The sequence below is a fragment of the Salmo salar genome, chromosome 14 (assembly GCF_965601325.2).
Source record: "Salmo salar chromosome 14, fSalSal1, whole genome shotgun sequence".
In the NCBI taxonomy this organism is placed as follows: domain Eukaryota; kingdom Metazoa; phylum Chordata; class Actinopteri; order Salmoniformes; family Salmonidae; genus Salmo; species Salmo salar.
This window is the reverse complement of record NC_138304.1, coordinates 37,004,028-37,020,949: the sequence shown is the minus strand read 5'-3', so window position 1 is coordinate 37,020,949 and position 16,922 is coordinate 37,004,028. Positions and strand designations below refer to the sequence as shown.

Genomic DNA, 16,922 nt, shown 5'->3' with positions numbered 1-16,922 from the left:
GAAGTAGGGCAGTTAATTCATGACTGAAACAGGGTATTGACTAGATGGTAGTGCTGAGCGATAAATGCTTTTTGAAGTCAGTATGGTTTAGGTTCGACTCAATAAAAAAATCTCGGTTTTCAATTTCGGTTTAGATTAGTATTTTTTAAATTAAATGCACTATCATTATGTGTGTTAAATTAATTAATAAAATCCCATGATGGTAGTGACTGCCCATTACTGTAAAGCACTTATTAACCATCATTTATTCACATTACTTTACTGTACTTTAATCAAATATTTCAGTTGTGTATATTACATTTGTTTTTTTTAATGACTTTATTTAATTCCAAGTCAACTTATCTCTGTTGAGCTGCTGCCTATGCTGTCTGAAAAATCACAATTTTAGAAGATCTTCAAAGTAAATAAGGCATACTTGACTGCTGAATGAATATAAATCACTTAGATCATGTATTTTCAGGTAGAGATACCTCGCGAAGCAACTGCTCTCTATCCCTCTTGATTTAAGCGTTCTTCTGTCTTCTCTATGTGTCTGCCCCACACAGACTGGACAAGAAGGCGCGCAATGGATTTTGGTCTTTGTAGTTAATTACCACATTTTTTTTGCACTGAACTATGGAGACTATTAGCCTGTTGGAAACTACAACTCCCTACTACATCGCACAGATCGGGCATAATCTTATTTACAGTGAGCTCTAAAAGTATTGGGACAGTGACACATTTTTGGTTGTTTTGGCTCTGTACTCCAGCACTTTGGATTTGAAATTATACATTGATTATGAGGTTAAAGTGCTGACTGTCAGCTTTAATGTGAGGGTATTTTCACTCATATCGGGTGAACTGTTTAGTCCCCGCCTTTTAGGTGACCAAAAGTATTGGGACAAATTCACTTATTTGTATTATGTGTGGCTCAGTTGGTAGAGCATGGTGTTTGCAACGCCAGGGTTGTGGGTTCGATTCCCACGGGGGACCAGTATGGGGAAAAAAATGTATGCATTCACTACTGTAAGTCGCTCTGGATAAGAGCGTCTGCTAAATGACTAAAATATAAATATAAATATAAAATATAAATATAAATATAAAAGTTTTGTATTTGGTCCCATATTCATAGCATGCAATGATTGCATCAAGCTTGTGACTACAAACTTGTTTGATGCATTTGCTGTTTGCTTTGGTTGTTTCAGATACATTTTGTGCCCAATAGAAATGAATGGTAAATAATGTAATGTGTCAGTTTGGAGTAACTTTCATTGTAAATAAGAATAGAATGTTTCTCAACACTTCTACATTAATGTGGATGCTACCATGATTACGGAAAGTCCTGAATGAATCGTGAAAATGATAAGTGAGAAAGTTACAGACCCACAAATATCATACCCCCCAGATATGCTAACCTCTCACCATTACAAGCAAAACATTTTTTGGGGGGTATGATATTTATGCCGGAGTAACTTTCTCACTCATCACTATTCATGATTGATTCAGGATTATCCGTAATTATGGTAGCATCCACATTAATGTAGAAGTGTTCCGAAGCATTACATTTACATTTTAGTCATTTAGCAGACGCTCTTATCCAGAGTGACTTACAGTAGTGAATGCATACATTTCATTTCATGCATTTGTTTTTGTACTGGCCCCCCGTGGGAATCGAACCCACAACCCTGGCGTTGCACACACCATGGTGGTGTTGCAAACACCATGCTCTACCAACTGAGCCACAGTTGGTGGACATCCCTGCAGTCAGCATGCCAATTGCACAACATTTTAGAGAAATACGCTTTTTGTGCGTATGGAAAATGTGTCTGGGATATTTTATTCCAGTTCATGAAACATGGTACCAGCACCTTACATGTTGCGTTTATATTTTTGTTCAGTGTTACACGAATATCACTACACAATTGTTCTGATCTCTGAACAGTTCTGAGCTCATTGTAACTGTCGGCCTACATATATATTGTTTACCGGATCAGCTGGTGTAAGAATCATTTCAAGGTGCTCCTTAAAATATTTTTGTAATGTTAATAATTTTATTTTCTGCTTTTCAACAGAGTGTTGATGGCACTATAGTCTCGCAGACCAAAATGGGTCTGAGTGTCAATGGACTCCTTGCCAAACAATTTTTGCTCCCAGATATAGTCAAGTAAGATTAATCACCTTGTGTGTGTGTTTGTGTGTGTGTGTGTGTGTGTGTGTGTGTGTGTGTGTGTGTGTGTGTGTGTGTGTGTGTGTGTGTGTGTGTGTGTGTGTGTGTGTGTGTGTGTGTGTGTGTGTGTGTGTGTGTGTGTGTGTGTGTGTGTGTGTGTGATGTATATATATAAAGTACTTAAGTAAATATACTTGAAAGTACTCCTTAAGTATTTTTTTCGGGTATCTTTACTTTACTATTTATATTTTTGACAACTTTTACTTTTACTCCGCTACATTCCTAAAGAAGATAATGTATGTTTTACTCCCAAAATTTTCCCTGATGCCCAAAATTACTTGTTACTTTCGAATGCTTAGCAGGACAGGAAAATGGTCCAATTCACACCTTTTCAAGGGAACACACCTGGTCATCCCTACTGCCTCTGATCTGGCGGAATTATCAAATTATTTGTTTGTAAATTATGTCTCAGTGTTGGAGTGTGCCATGGCTATCTGTAAATATATATATTGTTTTACAAATTCTGCCATCTGGTTTGCTTACTGTAAGGAACAGGAAATTATTCATATTTTTGCTTTTGATACTTAACTATATTAGAGCAATTACATTTAGACTTTTACTCAAGTAGTAAACTCAGCAACAACAAAAAACGACCCTGTCTTTCAAAGATAATTCGTAAAAATCCAAATAACTTCACAGATCTCCATTGTAAAGGGTTTGAACACTGTTTCCCATGCTTGTTCAATGAACTCATAAACAATTAATGAACATGCACCTGTAGGTAGGCAATTAAGGTCACAGTTATGAAAACTTAGGACACTAAAGAGGCCTTCTACTGACTCTGAAAAACACGAAAAGAAAGATGCCCAGGGTCCCTGCTCATCTGCGTTAACATGCCTTAGGCATGCTGCAAGGAGGCATGAGGACTGCAGACGTGGCCAGGGCAAAACATTTCAATGTCCGTACTGTGAGACGCCGAAGACAGCGATACAGGGAGACCGTCCTCGCAGTGGCAGACAACGTGTAACAACACCTGCACAGGATCGGTACATCCGAACATCACACCTGCGGGACAGGTACAGGATGGCAACAACAACTGCCCGAGTTATACCAGGAACGCACAATCCCTCCATCAGTGCTCAGACTGTCCGCAATAGGCTGAGAGAGGCTGGACTGGGCTTGTAGGCTTGTTGTAAGGCAGGTCCTCACCAGATATCACCGGCAACAACGTCGCCTATGGGCACATACCCACTGTCGCTGGACCAGACAGGACTGGCAAAAAGTGATCTTCACTGACGAGTCGCGGTTTTGTCTCGCCAGGGGTGATAGTCGGATTTGCGTTTATCATCGAAGGGATGAGCGTTACACCGAGGCCTGTACTCGGGAGCGGGATCAATTTGGAGGTGAAGGGTCCGTCATGGTCTGGGGTGGTGTGTCACAGCATCATCGGACTGAGCTTGTTGTCATTGCAGGCAATCTCAATGCTGTGCGTTACAGGGAAGACATCCTCCTCCCTCATGTGGTACCCTTCCTGCAGGCTCATCCTGACATGACCCTCCAGCATGACAATGCCACCAACTATACTGCTCGTTCTATGCGTTATTTCCTGCAAGACAGGAATGTCAGTGTTCTGCCATGGTCAGCGAAGAGCCCGGCTCTCAATCCCATTGAATACGTCTGGGACCTGTTGGATCGGAGGGTGAGGGCTAGGGCCATTCCCCCCAGAAATGTCCAGGAACTTGCAGGTGCCTTGGTGGAAGAGTGGGGTAACATCTCACAGCAAGAACTGGCAAATCTGGTGCAGTCCATGAGGAGGAGATGCACTGCAGTACTTCATGCAGCTGGTGGCCACACCAGATACTGACTGTTACTTTTGATTTTGACCCTCCTCCCCCTTTGTTCAGGGACACATTATTCAATTTCTGTTAGTCACATGTCTGTGGAACTTGTTCAGTTGATGTCTCAGTTGTTGAATCTTATGTTCATACAATGTTAAGTTTGCTGAAATGAAACGCAGTTGACAGTGAGAGGACGTTTATTTTTTTGCTGAGTTTATTTTGCTGGGTGACTTTCACTTTTACTTGAGTCATTTGCTATTAAGCTAACATGTGGAATTTTAAGATGGTCATACCAAAGATCATTTAGCTATTTAATTTTGAATTTTAAGACCCCTCAAGTTATAAAAGAAAATACATAAAAAAATGATTGGATGCAACATTGAATTTGGCATTACTGATATTAGCCAATAGAAACACATTGAATAACAGAGTCACCACATGGAAAAACAGATAGTTCCCCCCAAAAAATCTAAAGCAAGTATGTTCTGAAGTGTCTTTCCTATATCTGAGAGATATAAGATCAGGAAACAATTAAAACATTTATTTTTCAAAATGTATTCATCCCCTTATTTTAGTGCCTAAAATATCTCCATATATACTTCCATTCATTTTTAAACTGGTACCTGGACCTTCAGATTAGGTTTGTGGGCGTCCTAGTGCAAAATGGAGAACACCATCGTGTTCGTGAGAGTCTCAGCTTTCAATAGAGTGGTCATAGTAGGCAAAACCGTTTGTATGCTACAGACATGTTCGTGAGAAAAAAAACGATTTTCGGGATGTCTTATGTTTTGACAAACACCGCTCTAGCTCTGCCACCTTTCACCCCAGATGTGGAAGGGTGATATTGGAAGATGAGATGGATTGAGACGCAGCCCATGCAAAGAAAAAACATATCTCTCGCTTAAACATAGATTTTTAGGAGATTTTTTTTGTATTATGTTAATTCAATTTCCGCCAGGCGTGACCATTGTATGCCAATGGTTAAGGGTATCTTTACTTTTACTGAAGTATGACAATTGGGTAATTTTTCCACCAGTGTGTGTGTGTGTGTGTGCGCCCATGAATGTGGCAAAAAAGTGTTCAATTTATTTTGTTACTGCATTTGCAAATGTGAAATTAGAAGTGGAACATTATTTACAATGTGTAAATAATCTAATGTATTCTATTCCCTTCAGGGAGGAAGGAACGTGGACCCTGGAGGTGAAATTACAGAGTGAACCTGACAGGGTCTTTAACACCTCATTTGATGTGAAGAAACATGGTGAGACATCCATTCAAACACAACATTATAGATTATCGATCTAACAGCAGGAATTTTTTTTCTTCATTTTTTACTGTCCGCTGTCATTATGTCATTGTATTTTTTGTTGTTGTTATAGTGTTGCCAACATTTGAGGTCACATTGAAAACCAGGAAGCAGTATTTACATGTTCAGGACCATGACTTTAAAGTGGATTTAGAAGCTAGGTGAGTTTGAAAAACAATATCCAGCCTGGGGTGCTTGATCTGATGCCCTCTGGGAAATGTATTTTATTTGACATTTAATTTGACAGATAGTGAGCGAAGATAACAATGGGGAGAGATAGATAGAGGTTGTGTCAAAGGGCAGTAGGTGAGATTTGAACCTATGCTAACACTGTAGACATGTCAGGCTAATATACAGTGCATTTGGAAAGTGTTCAGACCCCTTGACTTTTTCCACATTTTGTTACGTTACAGCCTTATTCTAAAAATGTATTCAATTGTTTTTTTCCTCATCATTCTACATACAATAACCAATAATGACAAAGCAAAAACAGGTTTTTAGAAATGTTTGCAAATGTGTTTTTAATAAAAACTGATATCACATTTACCTAAGTATTCAGACCCTTTACTCGGTACATTGTTGAAGCATCTTTGGCAGCAATTACAGCCTCAAGTCTTCTTGGGTTTGACGCTACAAGCTTGGCACACCTGTATTTGGGGAGTTTCTCCCATCCTTCTCTGCAGATCCTCTCAAGCTCTGTCAGGTTGGATGGGGAGCGTTGCTGCACAGCTCTTTTCACGTCTCTCCAGAGATGTTCGATCAGGCTCAAGTCTAGGCTCTGGCTGGGCCACTCAAGGACATTCAGAGACTTGTCCCGAAGCCACTCCTGCGTTGTCTTGGCTGTGTGCCTAGGGTCATTGTCCTGTTGGAAGGTGAACCTTCGCCCCAGTCTGAGCTCCTGAGTGCTCTGGAGCAGGTTTTCATCAAGGATCTCTCTGTACTTTGCTCCGTTCATCTTTCCCTCGATCCTGACTAGTCTCCCAGTATCTGCCACTGAAAAACATCCCCACAGGATGATGCTGCCACCAAATGCTTAACCGTAGGGATGGTGCCAGCTTTCCTCCAGTCGTGACGCTTGGCATTCAGACTAAATAGTTCAATCTTGGTTTCATCAGACCAGAGAATCTGATTTCTCATGGTCTGGGAGTACATTAAGTGCCTTAGCAAACTCCAAGCGGGCTGTCGTGCCTTTTACTGAGGAGTGGCTTCAGTCTGGCCACTCAAATTAGCAACAATTTCAAAAAAACTGTTTTCTCTTTGTCATCATGGAGTATTGTGTGTAGATTAATGAGGAAATGTTTATATTTAATCTATTTTAGAATAAGGCTTTAACGTAACTAAATGTGGAAAAGGTCAAGGGGTCTGAATACTTTACGAATGCACTGTACGTTTTATATTTAAATAATCTGGTCAATGGTCATTTCAATTCTTGTTAATTACCCATTGATTTAAAAAATAATAATAAACTTGCCATGAGCTTAGCACACATTTCTTTCTCCATCATAACCCAAAGTAAGTCTTTACAACAATATGCCATTGATAATATACTGAAATAAACGTTGTTAATATTGAAGTATACATTATATGAAGCATTGGAATTGTATTGACTTTAATGAAATTCTATAATAAATAAAACATTGACATCCTATAGTATTTACTCTATTTCAATTTTAATTCAAGAAATAAATCTCAATTGACCCTTCACTAAGCCCCGCCCCAGACTTTTGGGAAACCAATCACAGTGCTCCAATACATACCAACTCTTGTCTAGTCCGACACCTCGAACAAGCTTATGTTTAAATCGCATAAAAGCTAGTGAGGGCTATGGCAAGAACGGAGTTTCCTTCAAAAAATAAAATGTTTAAATTACTAAATAGTTGAACAGTGCATGTTGTGGAAAATCTTGAGTCAAATACACTGCTCAAAAAAATAAAGGGAACACTTAAACAACACAATGTAACGCCAAGTCAATCACACTTCTGTGAAATCAAACTGTCCACTTAGGAAGCAACACTGATTGACAATAAATTTCACATGCTGTTGTGCAAATGGAATAGACAACAGGTGGAAATTATAGGCAATTAGCAAGACACCCCCAATAAAGGAGTGGTTCTGCAGGTGGGGACCACAGACCACTTCTCAGTTCCTATGCTTCCTGGCTGATGTTTTGGTCATATTTGAATGCTGGCGGTGCTTTCACTCTAGTGGTAGCATGAGACGGAGTCTACAACCCACACAAGTGGCTCAGGTAGTGCAGCTCATCCAGGATGGCACATCAATGCGAGCTGTGGCAAGAAGGTTTGCTGTGTCTGTCAGCGTAGTGTCCAGAGCATGGAGGCGCTACCAGGAGACAGGCCAGGACATCAGGAGACGTGGAGGAGGACCGCTACCTCCGCCTTTGTGCAAGGAGGAGCAGGAGGAGCACTGCCAGAGCCCTGCAAAATGACCTCCAGCAGGCTACAAATGTGCATGTGTCTGCTCAAACGGTCAGAAACAGACTCCATGAGGGTGGTATGAGGGCCTGACGTCCACAGGTGGGGGTTGTGTTTACAGCCCACACCGTACAGGACGTTTGGCATTTGCCAGAGAACACCAAGATTGGCAAATTTGCCCTGTGCTCTTCACAGATGAAAGCAGGTTCACACTGAGCACGTGACAGACGTGACAGAGTCTGGAGACGCCGTGGAGAACGTTCTGCTGCCAGCAACATCCTCCAGCATGACCGGTTTGGCGGTGGGTCAGTCATGGTGTGGGGTGGCATTTCTTTGGGGGGCCGCACAGCCCTCCATGTGCTCGCCAGAGGTAGCCTGACTGCCATTAGGTACCGAGATGAGATCCTCAGACCCCTTGTGAGACCATATGCTGGTGCGGTTGGCCCTGGGTTCCTCCTAATGCAAGACAATGCTAGACCTCATGTGGCTGGAGTGCGTCAGCAGTTCCTGCAAGAGGAAGGCATTGATGCTATGGACTAGCCCGCCCGTTCCCCAGACCTGAATCCAATTGAGCACATCTGGGACATCATGTCTCGCTCCATCCACCAACGCCACGTTGCACCACAGACTGTCCAGGAGTTGGCGGATGCTTTAGTCCAGGTCTGGGAGGAGATCCCTCAGGAGACCATCCGCCACCTCATCAGGAGCATGCCCAGGCATTGTAGGGAGGTCATACAGGCACGTGGAGGCCACACACACACTACTGAGCCTCATTTTGACTTGTTTTACGGACATTACATCAAAGTTGGATCAGCCTGTAGTGTGGTTTTCCACTTTAATTTTGAGTGTGACTCCAAATCCAGACCTTCATGGGTTGATAAATTGGATTTCCATTGATTATTTTTGTGTGATTTTGTTGTCAGCACATTCAACTATGTAAAGAAAAAAAAGTATTTAATAAGATTATTTCTTTCATTCAGATCTAGGATGTGTTGTTTAAGTGTTCCCTTTATATTTTTGAGCAGTATATTTACACAGATACCGGAACTTGTGAATTCAATTTAGACTTTATTACAAACGTAACAGAGCCGAGCCCTTCCATGGAAAAGACTAAATTGTCATATTACAGAGTCCTGCCTTTATAGTATTCTGTCTTTGCATAACGTATAGAGTCCCCTCCCTCTATATGAAAATAGCTTCCCTTGACCTTTCTCCACCATTATCGTTCCATCTCAGTTCTTGCTTGTTAACGCCCACATCTGACAGCTGTATAGGTTATAATGGTAGCAGGACCTGGTCCTGAATGTTCCATTCCTTATAAAGCCATTCTGTCTCAGCTCTTCAAAGTGGGCAGCCTAGATGCCGCTAATAATGGAAATGTAATCATAGTCATGAGTTTTGCTCCCATATGCACCAGAAGTACTTGCTCCTGTGATTCCTGATTCCTGAAATGCAGAGTCTGTTGGAGTATTTTTGGAATCCAAAATTATACTTTTGTTACATTACTTGCTAAGTCAGCTGGTTATTTAGCTAGCTCCCAGTCTCATTGACCTCCAAACATTGCAAACGCTAGCTAGCCACTTAATATAACTTGTTTTCTCAAAATGTATGTTAGCTAAGTTAGCAATGCTATGAATACAACTCCCATTTGCTGTCAACATCAGGATACAATTAGAGAGCACTAGTTAGCTCCTAAGTGGTTATAGCTTTGACTGCATGCATGCTGACGGTGAATTCAGAGCAATTCAGTGGCTAGCCACACTACAAACATAATTTGACAAGGTTCACGTGAATATATTGTAATGACAGTCCACCACAACATAAGCAAAAGTTTCCTGATTAGCAAGAGGTAGTCTGTGTTTAATTTCATTGTGTATTAGAAACACAGCTTGAGATCATTGGGAGGGCATTTCGTCAATGGTTGAATGGGGAATTGGGTTTCCCGGGAAAATGTTGTCTGAGGTTGCAACAGTAACTAAGGCGGCGGGGCTTAGCGAAGATTCAATTCCATTTATAACACTGCTACACACTTGTTTCTCAGGTACTTCTCTGGAACGGAGGTTGTAGGCTATGCATATTTCATGTTTGGATATGTGTGCAAAAATGGCATGAAAATCCAGTTACCCACCTTACTACAAAGGCACCAATTACAAGTAAGTTTTTCTTGAACTGTGCTTTACTGATGATGCCCTTACAGCAAAGTTATTATGATCCCTGAAATGTTTCCACAAGGTATGTTATGTATTATTTGGCAGCATATTATTGATCAAGTAATTGTAAGATCTCTCAGCAATTCAAAGCAGTGACTTAGGGCAGGATTTACAATACCATGAAAAGTATTTGCCCCCTTTCTGATTTTCTGTGTTGTTGCATATTTTTGATACTGAATGTTTTCAGATCTTCAACCAAAACCTAATATTAGATAAAGGGAACATAAGTTTACAAATAACACAAAAAAAGTATACTTATTTTATTTAGTTAATTAACAAAGTTATACAACACCCAATTCCCCTGTGTGAAAAAGTAATTGCCCCTTACACTCAATAACAGGTTGTGCCAACTTTAGCTGCAATGACTGCAACCAAATGCTTCCTGTAGTTGTTGATCAGTCTCTCACATCGTTGTGGAGGAATTTCGGCCCACTCTTTCATGCAGAAATGTTTTAACTCAGCGACATTGGGGGTTTTCAAGCATGAACTGCTCGTTGGATGACATTTGGCGAAAACCAAACACTGCATTCCACAGTAAGAACCTCATACCAACGGTCAGCATGGTGGTGGTAGTGTGATGGTTTGGGGATGGTTTTCTGCCTCAGGACCTGTACGACTTGCCTTAATAGAAGGAACCATGAATTGTGCTCTGTATCAGAGAATTCTGTAGGAGAATGTCAGGCCATCCGTCTGTGAGCTGAAGCGCAGCTGGGTCATGCAGCAAGACAATGATCCAAAACACACAATCAAGTCTACATGAAAATAGCTAAAAAGCAACAAATGTAAAGTTTTCGAATGGCCTAGTCAAAGTCCAGACCTAATCCCAATTGCGATGTTGTGGCAGGATTTGAAACGAGCAGTTCATGCTTGAAAACCCCCAATGTCGCTGAGTTAAAGCATTTCTGCATGAAAGAGTGGGCCAAAATTCCTCCTCAGCGATGTGAGAGACTGATCAACAACTACAGGAAGCATTTGGTTGCAGTCATTGCAGATAAAGGTAGCGCAACCAGTTATTGAGTGTAAGGGGGCAATTACATTTTCACACAGGGGAATTGGGTGTTGCATACCTACGTTTATGAAATAAATGAAATAAGTATGTAATTGTTATGTTATTTGTTCACTCAGGTTCTTTTTATCTAATATTATATTTTGGTTAAAGATCTGATAACATTTCATATAAAAATATGCAAAAGTAGAGAATATTAGAACGGGGGCAAATACTTCTTCACGGCACTGTACCCTTAGAATACTGATTTGTAGTTATTCTACATTTAACCATCTTTTTGATTTTGTCTCTCAGACAGGGACAACCACAGCCATACTGATAGTTGATCAAATCATTGCTGCCGCTAAAGACGTTAATAACATTTATGATATCCTTGAATGTTCTCTCTATGCAAGAGCTACTGTCTTCACTACCTCAGGTGTGGTAATACCTATTGTGAATACTATATGGATTCATCCATTCATATCCATCAGACCAAGGTCAAATACTTTTGCAAAATACTTCAAAATGCTAGAAAGTATTTGAGGTGTGCTTGAATTAGCTTTGTGTGTGCATTTTTGGAGGTACTCTATTGGTTCCATGGAAAACTAAATCAAGCACAGCTCAAGTATTATATAATAATTGTCATGTGTTCATAATCCCTTTATTACTGTTGCATGTTCAGTTTAATACGTTTTTTAAAAACATGGAAACACTTATTAAGGCCGCTTTGATTGTCTTTGTTTTTGGACGATAGGTAATTTAAAGAGCATCTTCAATCCAGCCTGTGATGGGCTGTTCTACTAGTGACTTTTACTAGTGACACCCATCTTTTTTTCTGTAAATATACATAAGAGCATTTGGAATGTGTATTTGACCCTAATATCCATAGATTATATTTGTTACATCCCATATAACACCTTGTTTTCTCCTGGTCCCTCTCTTTCCTAGGCAGTGACATTGTAACAGCAGAACTCACAGGCATCAAAGTGGTTAAATCTCCTTACTCAATTTATTTTACCAAATCCTCCAGATTCTTCAAGCCAGGCCTACCATTTAATCTTCATGTAAGTTGCATACGTCACAAGGGTAAACTTTTGTCTTTAGAAAGAAGCAGAATTATACCCTTACCAAGTCCTTAAATGTATATTGTATGTTAACTAAAAAAACAACTAAAAACAACACATTTACTTGTATTATATGTCTAGGAAACACTTTACTTGACACCCAGCGTCATAACACGTTATGACACTGTCATAACCATGTCATAATATGTCATAACAGCCTACATGTGTAATAACCTGTTATAATATGGTCATAACACTGTCATTACATATTTAGACCTGTTGTGACATATATTGCGTTATTATATGGCTGGTTATGACACATACATAAGAGTGTCAAAACTCACAAAACCTACCACACAAGTCAAAGCATTCCGTTACACCATAGCCTACGTATCAACAGTATGTTTGTTATATATACTTTTTTTATTTATTTACCATATTAAATTATAATTGTAATTGTGCAAACATTGATGTCAGACATGCACCTATCCCAATGCTCTGTTGCTGATGACTGAGATGAATGCAGGAGCAGATTTCAGGAGCAGGACAACAAACCCTCTTTCTGACTGATGACTGATATAGGGCATGTACGTGATAGGCCTATCTGGGTTATATGGTTATGATGGTCATAATGCTTCTTGATAGTGTATTTTCTTAGTCCAAGTAAAGTGACACAGGATGGTCATAATGCTTTATGACAGTGTCATGTAACTCAAACACATCAACACAAATGGTCATGCAACCTTTCTAACACTCATGCCCTCTCAACCCCTGTTAAACACACCATCTCTCTTTCTCTCTCTCCAGGTGTACCTGACTGATACTTCTGGCTCTCCTGTAAAGGACATTGAAATAGAGAGTGAGGGACAGAAATGCCACACAGACAGCCACGGAATAGCTGTCATCACCATTAACACTGTTCGCACAGACAAAATAAGACATATCCAAGTGACAACAGCTGTCTCTGATTTACTTAATTCTAGTCACCAGGCACGAAAAGATATCACACTTTTAGCATACGAGACAAAGACAGTCAAAGAGTACATCCACCTTTCTCTGGACAAATCTGTTGTGAAGAAGGATGAGTCCCTCTACGTTGCCATTAACTTCCTTGGAGAAAATGGGGTCCAGGTTTTTCAATATGATTTCATTTCATACATGGTAAAACAACTGTAAATTAACTGTATGTTTTTCTTTATCGTTTTGCAATTCTATATTTTTGAATTTATTACAGTCCAGTTTAAATGTTATATTAGGTGGTCAGCAAAGGGCGGATCATTGAAATGGGGAAGTGGAATTCAAAGGACAAAGCTCTCCTCAAAGAAACCTTGAAAGTAACTCCAGACATGCTCCCTTCCTTCCGCCTGGTGGCTTTCTACATTGTGCCATCGCAAGGTTATGACGTGGTGGCTGACTCACTGTGGGTGGACGTCGAGGACCAGTGCATGGGACAGGTAACTCTAAACTATAACTTTTTTAACAATATACAGTGAGCTCCAAAAGTATTGGGACAGTGACAAATTGTTGTTGTTTTGGAATTGAAATGATACAATGACTGAGGATAAAGTGCAGACTGTCAGCTTTAATTTAAGGGTATTTCCATCCATATCGGATTAACTGTTTAGAAATTACAGCCCTTTTTGTACATAGTCCCCTCCATTTTAGGGAACCGAAAGTGTGTGTGTGTGTATACAGTTGAAGTCGGAAGTTTACATACACTTAGGTTGGAGTCATTAAAACGCGTTTTTCAACCACTCCTCAAATTTCTTGTTAGCAAACTATAGTTTTGGCAAGTCGGTTAGGACATCTACTTTGTGCATGACACTAGTAATTTTTCCAACAATTGTTTACAGACAGATTATTTCATTTATAACTCACTGTATCACAATTCCAGTGGGTCAAAAGTTTACATACACTAAGTTGACTGTGCCTTTAAACAGCTTGGAAAATTCCAGAAAATGATGTCATGGCTTTAGAAGCTTCTGATAGGCTAATTGACATTTGAGTCAATTGGAGGTGTACCTGTGGATGTATTTCAAGGCCTACCTTCAAACTCAGTGCCTCTTTGCTTGACATCATGGGAAAATGAAAATAAATCAGCCAAGACCTCAGAAAAAAAACTGTAGACCTCCACAAGTCTGGTTCATCCTTGGGAGCAATTTCCAAACGCCTGAAGGTACCACGTTTATCTGTACAAACAATAGTACGCAAGTATGAACCCCATGGGACCATGCAGCCGTCATACCGCTCAGGAAGGAGACGCGTTCTGTCTCCTAGAGATGAACGATCTTTGGTGCGAAAAGTGCAAATCAATCCCAGAACAACAGCAAAGGACCTTGTGAAGATGCTGGAGGAAACAGGTACAGAAGTGTCTATATCCATAGTAAAACGAGTCCTATATCGACATAACCTGAAAGGCCGTACAGCAAGGAAGAAGCCACTGCACATCGGGACAAGGATCGTACTTTTTGGAGAAATGTCCTCTGGTCTGATGAAACAAAAATAGAACCGTTTGGCCATAATGACCATCGTTATGTTTGGAGGAAAAAGGGGGAGGCTTGCAAGCCGAAGAACACCATCCCAACCGTGAAGCATGGGGGCGGCAGCATCATGTTGTGGGGGTGCTTTGCTGCAGGGGGGACTGGTGCACTTCACAAAATAGATGGCATCATAAGGAAGGAAGTGTATGTGGATATATTGAAGCAACATCTCAAGACATCAGTCAGGAAGTTAAAGCTTGATCGCAAATGGGTCTGGGATTGATTTGCACTTTTTGCACCAAAGTACGTTCATCTTTAGGAGACAGAATGCATCTCCTTCCTGAGCGGTATGACGGCTGCGTGATCCCATGGTGTTTATACTTGCGTACTATTGTTTGTACAGATGAACGTGGTACCTTCAGGCGTTTGGAAATTGCTCCCAAGGATGAACCAGACTTGTGGAGGTCTACAATTTTTTTCTGAGGTCTTGGCTAAATTTCTTTTGATTTTCCCATGATGTCAAGCCAAGAGGCACTGAGTTTGAAGGTAGGCCTTGAAATACAACCACAGGACATCAAATGATGTCAATTAGCCTATCAGAAGCTTCTAAAGCCATGACATAATCTTCTGGAATTTTCCAAGCTGTTTAAAGGCACAGTCAACTTAGTGTATGTAAACTTCTGACCCACTGGAATTGTGATACAGTGAATTATAAGTGAAATAATCTGTAAACAATTGTTGGAAAAACGACTTGTGTCATGCACAAAGTAGATGTCCTAACCAACTTGCCAAAACCATAGTTTGTTAACAAGAAATTTGTGGAGTGGTTGAAAAACGTGTTTTAATGACTCCAACCTAAGTGTATGTAAACTTCCGACTTCAACTGTATATTTTATATATGTGTATATATATACATGTGTATTAAAGTAGTAAAAAGTTAAGTATTTGGTCCCATATTCATAGCAAGCAATGATTACATCAAGACTGTGACTCTACAAATGTGTTGGATGCATTTCCTGTATGTTTTGGTTGTGTTTCAGATTATTTTGTGCCCTATAGAAATTAATGGTAAATAATGAATTGTTTCATTTGAGTCACTTTTATTCTAAATAAGAATAGAATATGTTTCTAAACACTTCTACATTAATGTGGATGCTACCATGATTACGGATAATCCTGTAGGAATCATGAATAATGATGAGTGAGAAAGAGGAATTAATATTGTACCCCCCCAGAAAGCTAACCTCACCTGTTATTGTAATGGTGAGAGGTTAGCATGTCTTGGGGGTAGGATATTTGTGCGTCTAGCTTTCTCACTCATCATTATTCACGAAACATTCAGGACTATCCGTAATCATGGTAGCATTCACATTGATGTAGAAGTGTTGTGAAATATTTAAATTATATTCTTATTTACATTATAAGTGACTCCAAAATGACACAATACATTGTTTACCATTTATTTCTATGGGGGACTATGTACAAAAAGTGCTGTAATTTCTAAATAGTTTACCCGAAATTGATTAAAAAAAACTCAAATTAAAGCCGACAATCTGCACTTTAACCTCATAGCCATTAACCATTTCAAATCCAAAGTGCTGGAGTACAGAGCCAAAACAACAACAAAATTGTCACTGTCCCAATACTTTTGGAGTGTACTGTACATTCAATATGTCACATAACATTTTTTTGTTCTCATTAATGTTCTTTGCATCTGTCCATGTTCTGATTTTTAGCTAAAACTATCCATAAAGAAATCTAATAAACGTCCAGACTTCCGCCCAAGAGAAGAGTTCTCTCTGAACGTGGAGGGAGACCCAGGTGCCAAGGTTGGGCTGGTGGTGGTTGACAAGGCTGCTTACATGCTGAGTAAAAAGGGCAGTCTCAAACAGGCCAAGGTGACTCACTGAAATCTTGTTACATTTTAATATTCTGCTGCTTGAACCATTTTGACACCCCCCTTCCATCTCACTTTATTTCAGATCTGGGATGAAGTAGAGAGGAGTGACAAAGGGTGCACATGGGGAGGGGGCCGAAACAACATGGCAATTTTTTCAGATGCTGGCCTCCTGTTTGTTTCCAATCAAGAAAAAACAGCACCTAGACAACGTAGGAGCAATCTACATAATATTATTTTATATACTATTACTACATGCCAGATAAGCATACACTTGTTGAGATGCACTGATCACTGCAGCATTTGAATACTAAGCTACTGGACAAATACTGTAGTGATTTTCTCTTGGTTTCTTCAATTATGTTAAGATTTTACCCTTTTATCAGCTTCAGTTGCTTTTCAATTATCTCTTAGGATTCAGTTGTGACACAGAGGTACCTAAAAGGAGGCGACAGGCAGAGTCTTTAAAGGAAGCCAAATATGAGCTAGGTGAGTAAGGGCTGATGTAACAGATAATAAATAGAATGAGGGTGAATTAACCAATATAGCTGCGTTATGTTA

General features: G+C 40.0%; 1 protein-coding gene across 1 annotated transcript in view; it reads left to right on the top strand.

Annotated features, from left to right (window-relative positions):
- Positions 1-16,922, top strand: part of LOC106569365 (complement C3) — a 56,358-nt gene that overhangs the window by 15,797 nt on the left and 23,639 nt on the right. Inside the window, exons 5-15 of the mRNA XM_014140672.3 lie at positions 2,052-2,143; positions 5,160-5,245; positions 5,364-5,451; positions 9,764-9,875; positions 11,233-11,356; positions 11,869-11,984; positions 12,792-13,145; positions 13,241-13,438; positions 16,201-16,362; positions 16,447-16,573; positions 16,776-16,850. Of these exons, the coding sequence (XP_013996147.1) occupies positions 2,052-2,143; positions 5,160-5,245; positions 5,364-5,451; positions 9,764-9,875; positions 11,233-11,356; positions 11,869-11,984; positions 12,792-13,145; positions 13,241-13,438; positions 16,201-16,362; positions 16,447-16,573; positions 16,776-16,850 (1,534 nt within the window). The remainder of the gene's footprint in view (positions 1-2,051; positions 2,144-5,159; positions 5,246-5,363; positions 5,452-9,763; positions 9,876-11,232; positions 11,357-11,868; positions 11,985-12,791; positions 13,146-13,240; positions 13,439-16,200; positions 16,363-16,446; positions 16,574-16,775; positions 16,851-16,922) is intronic.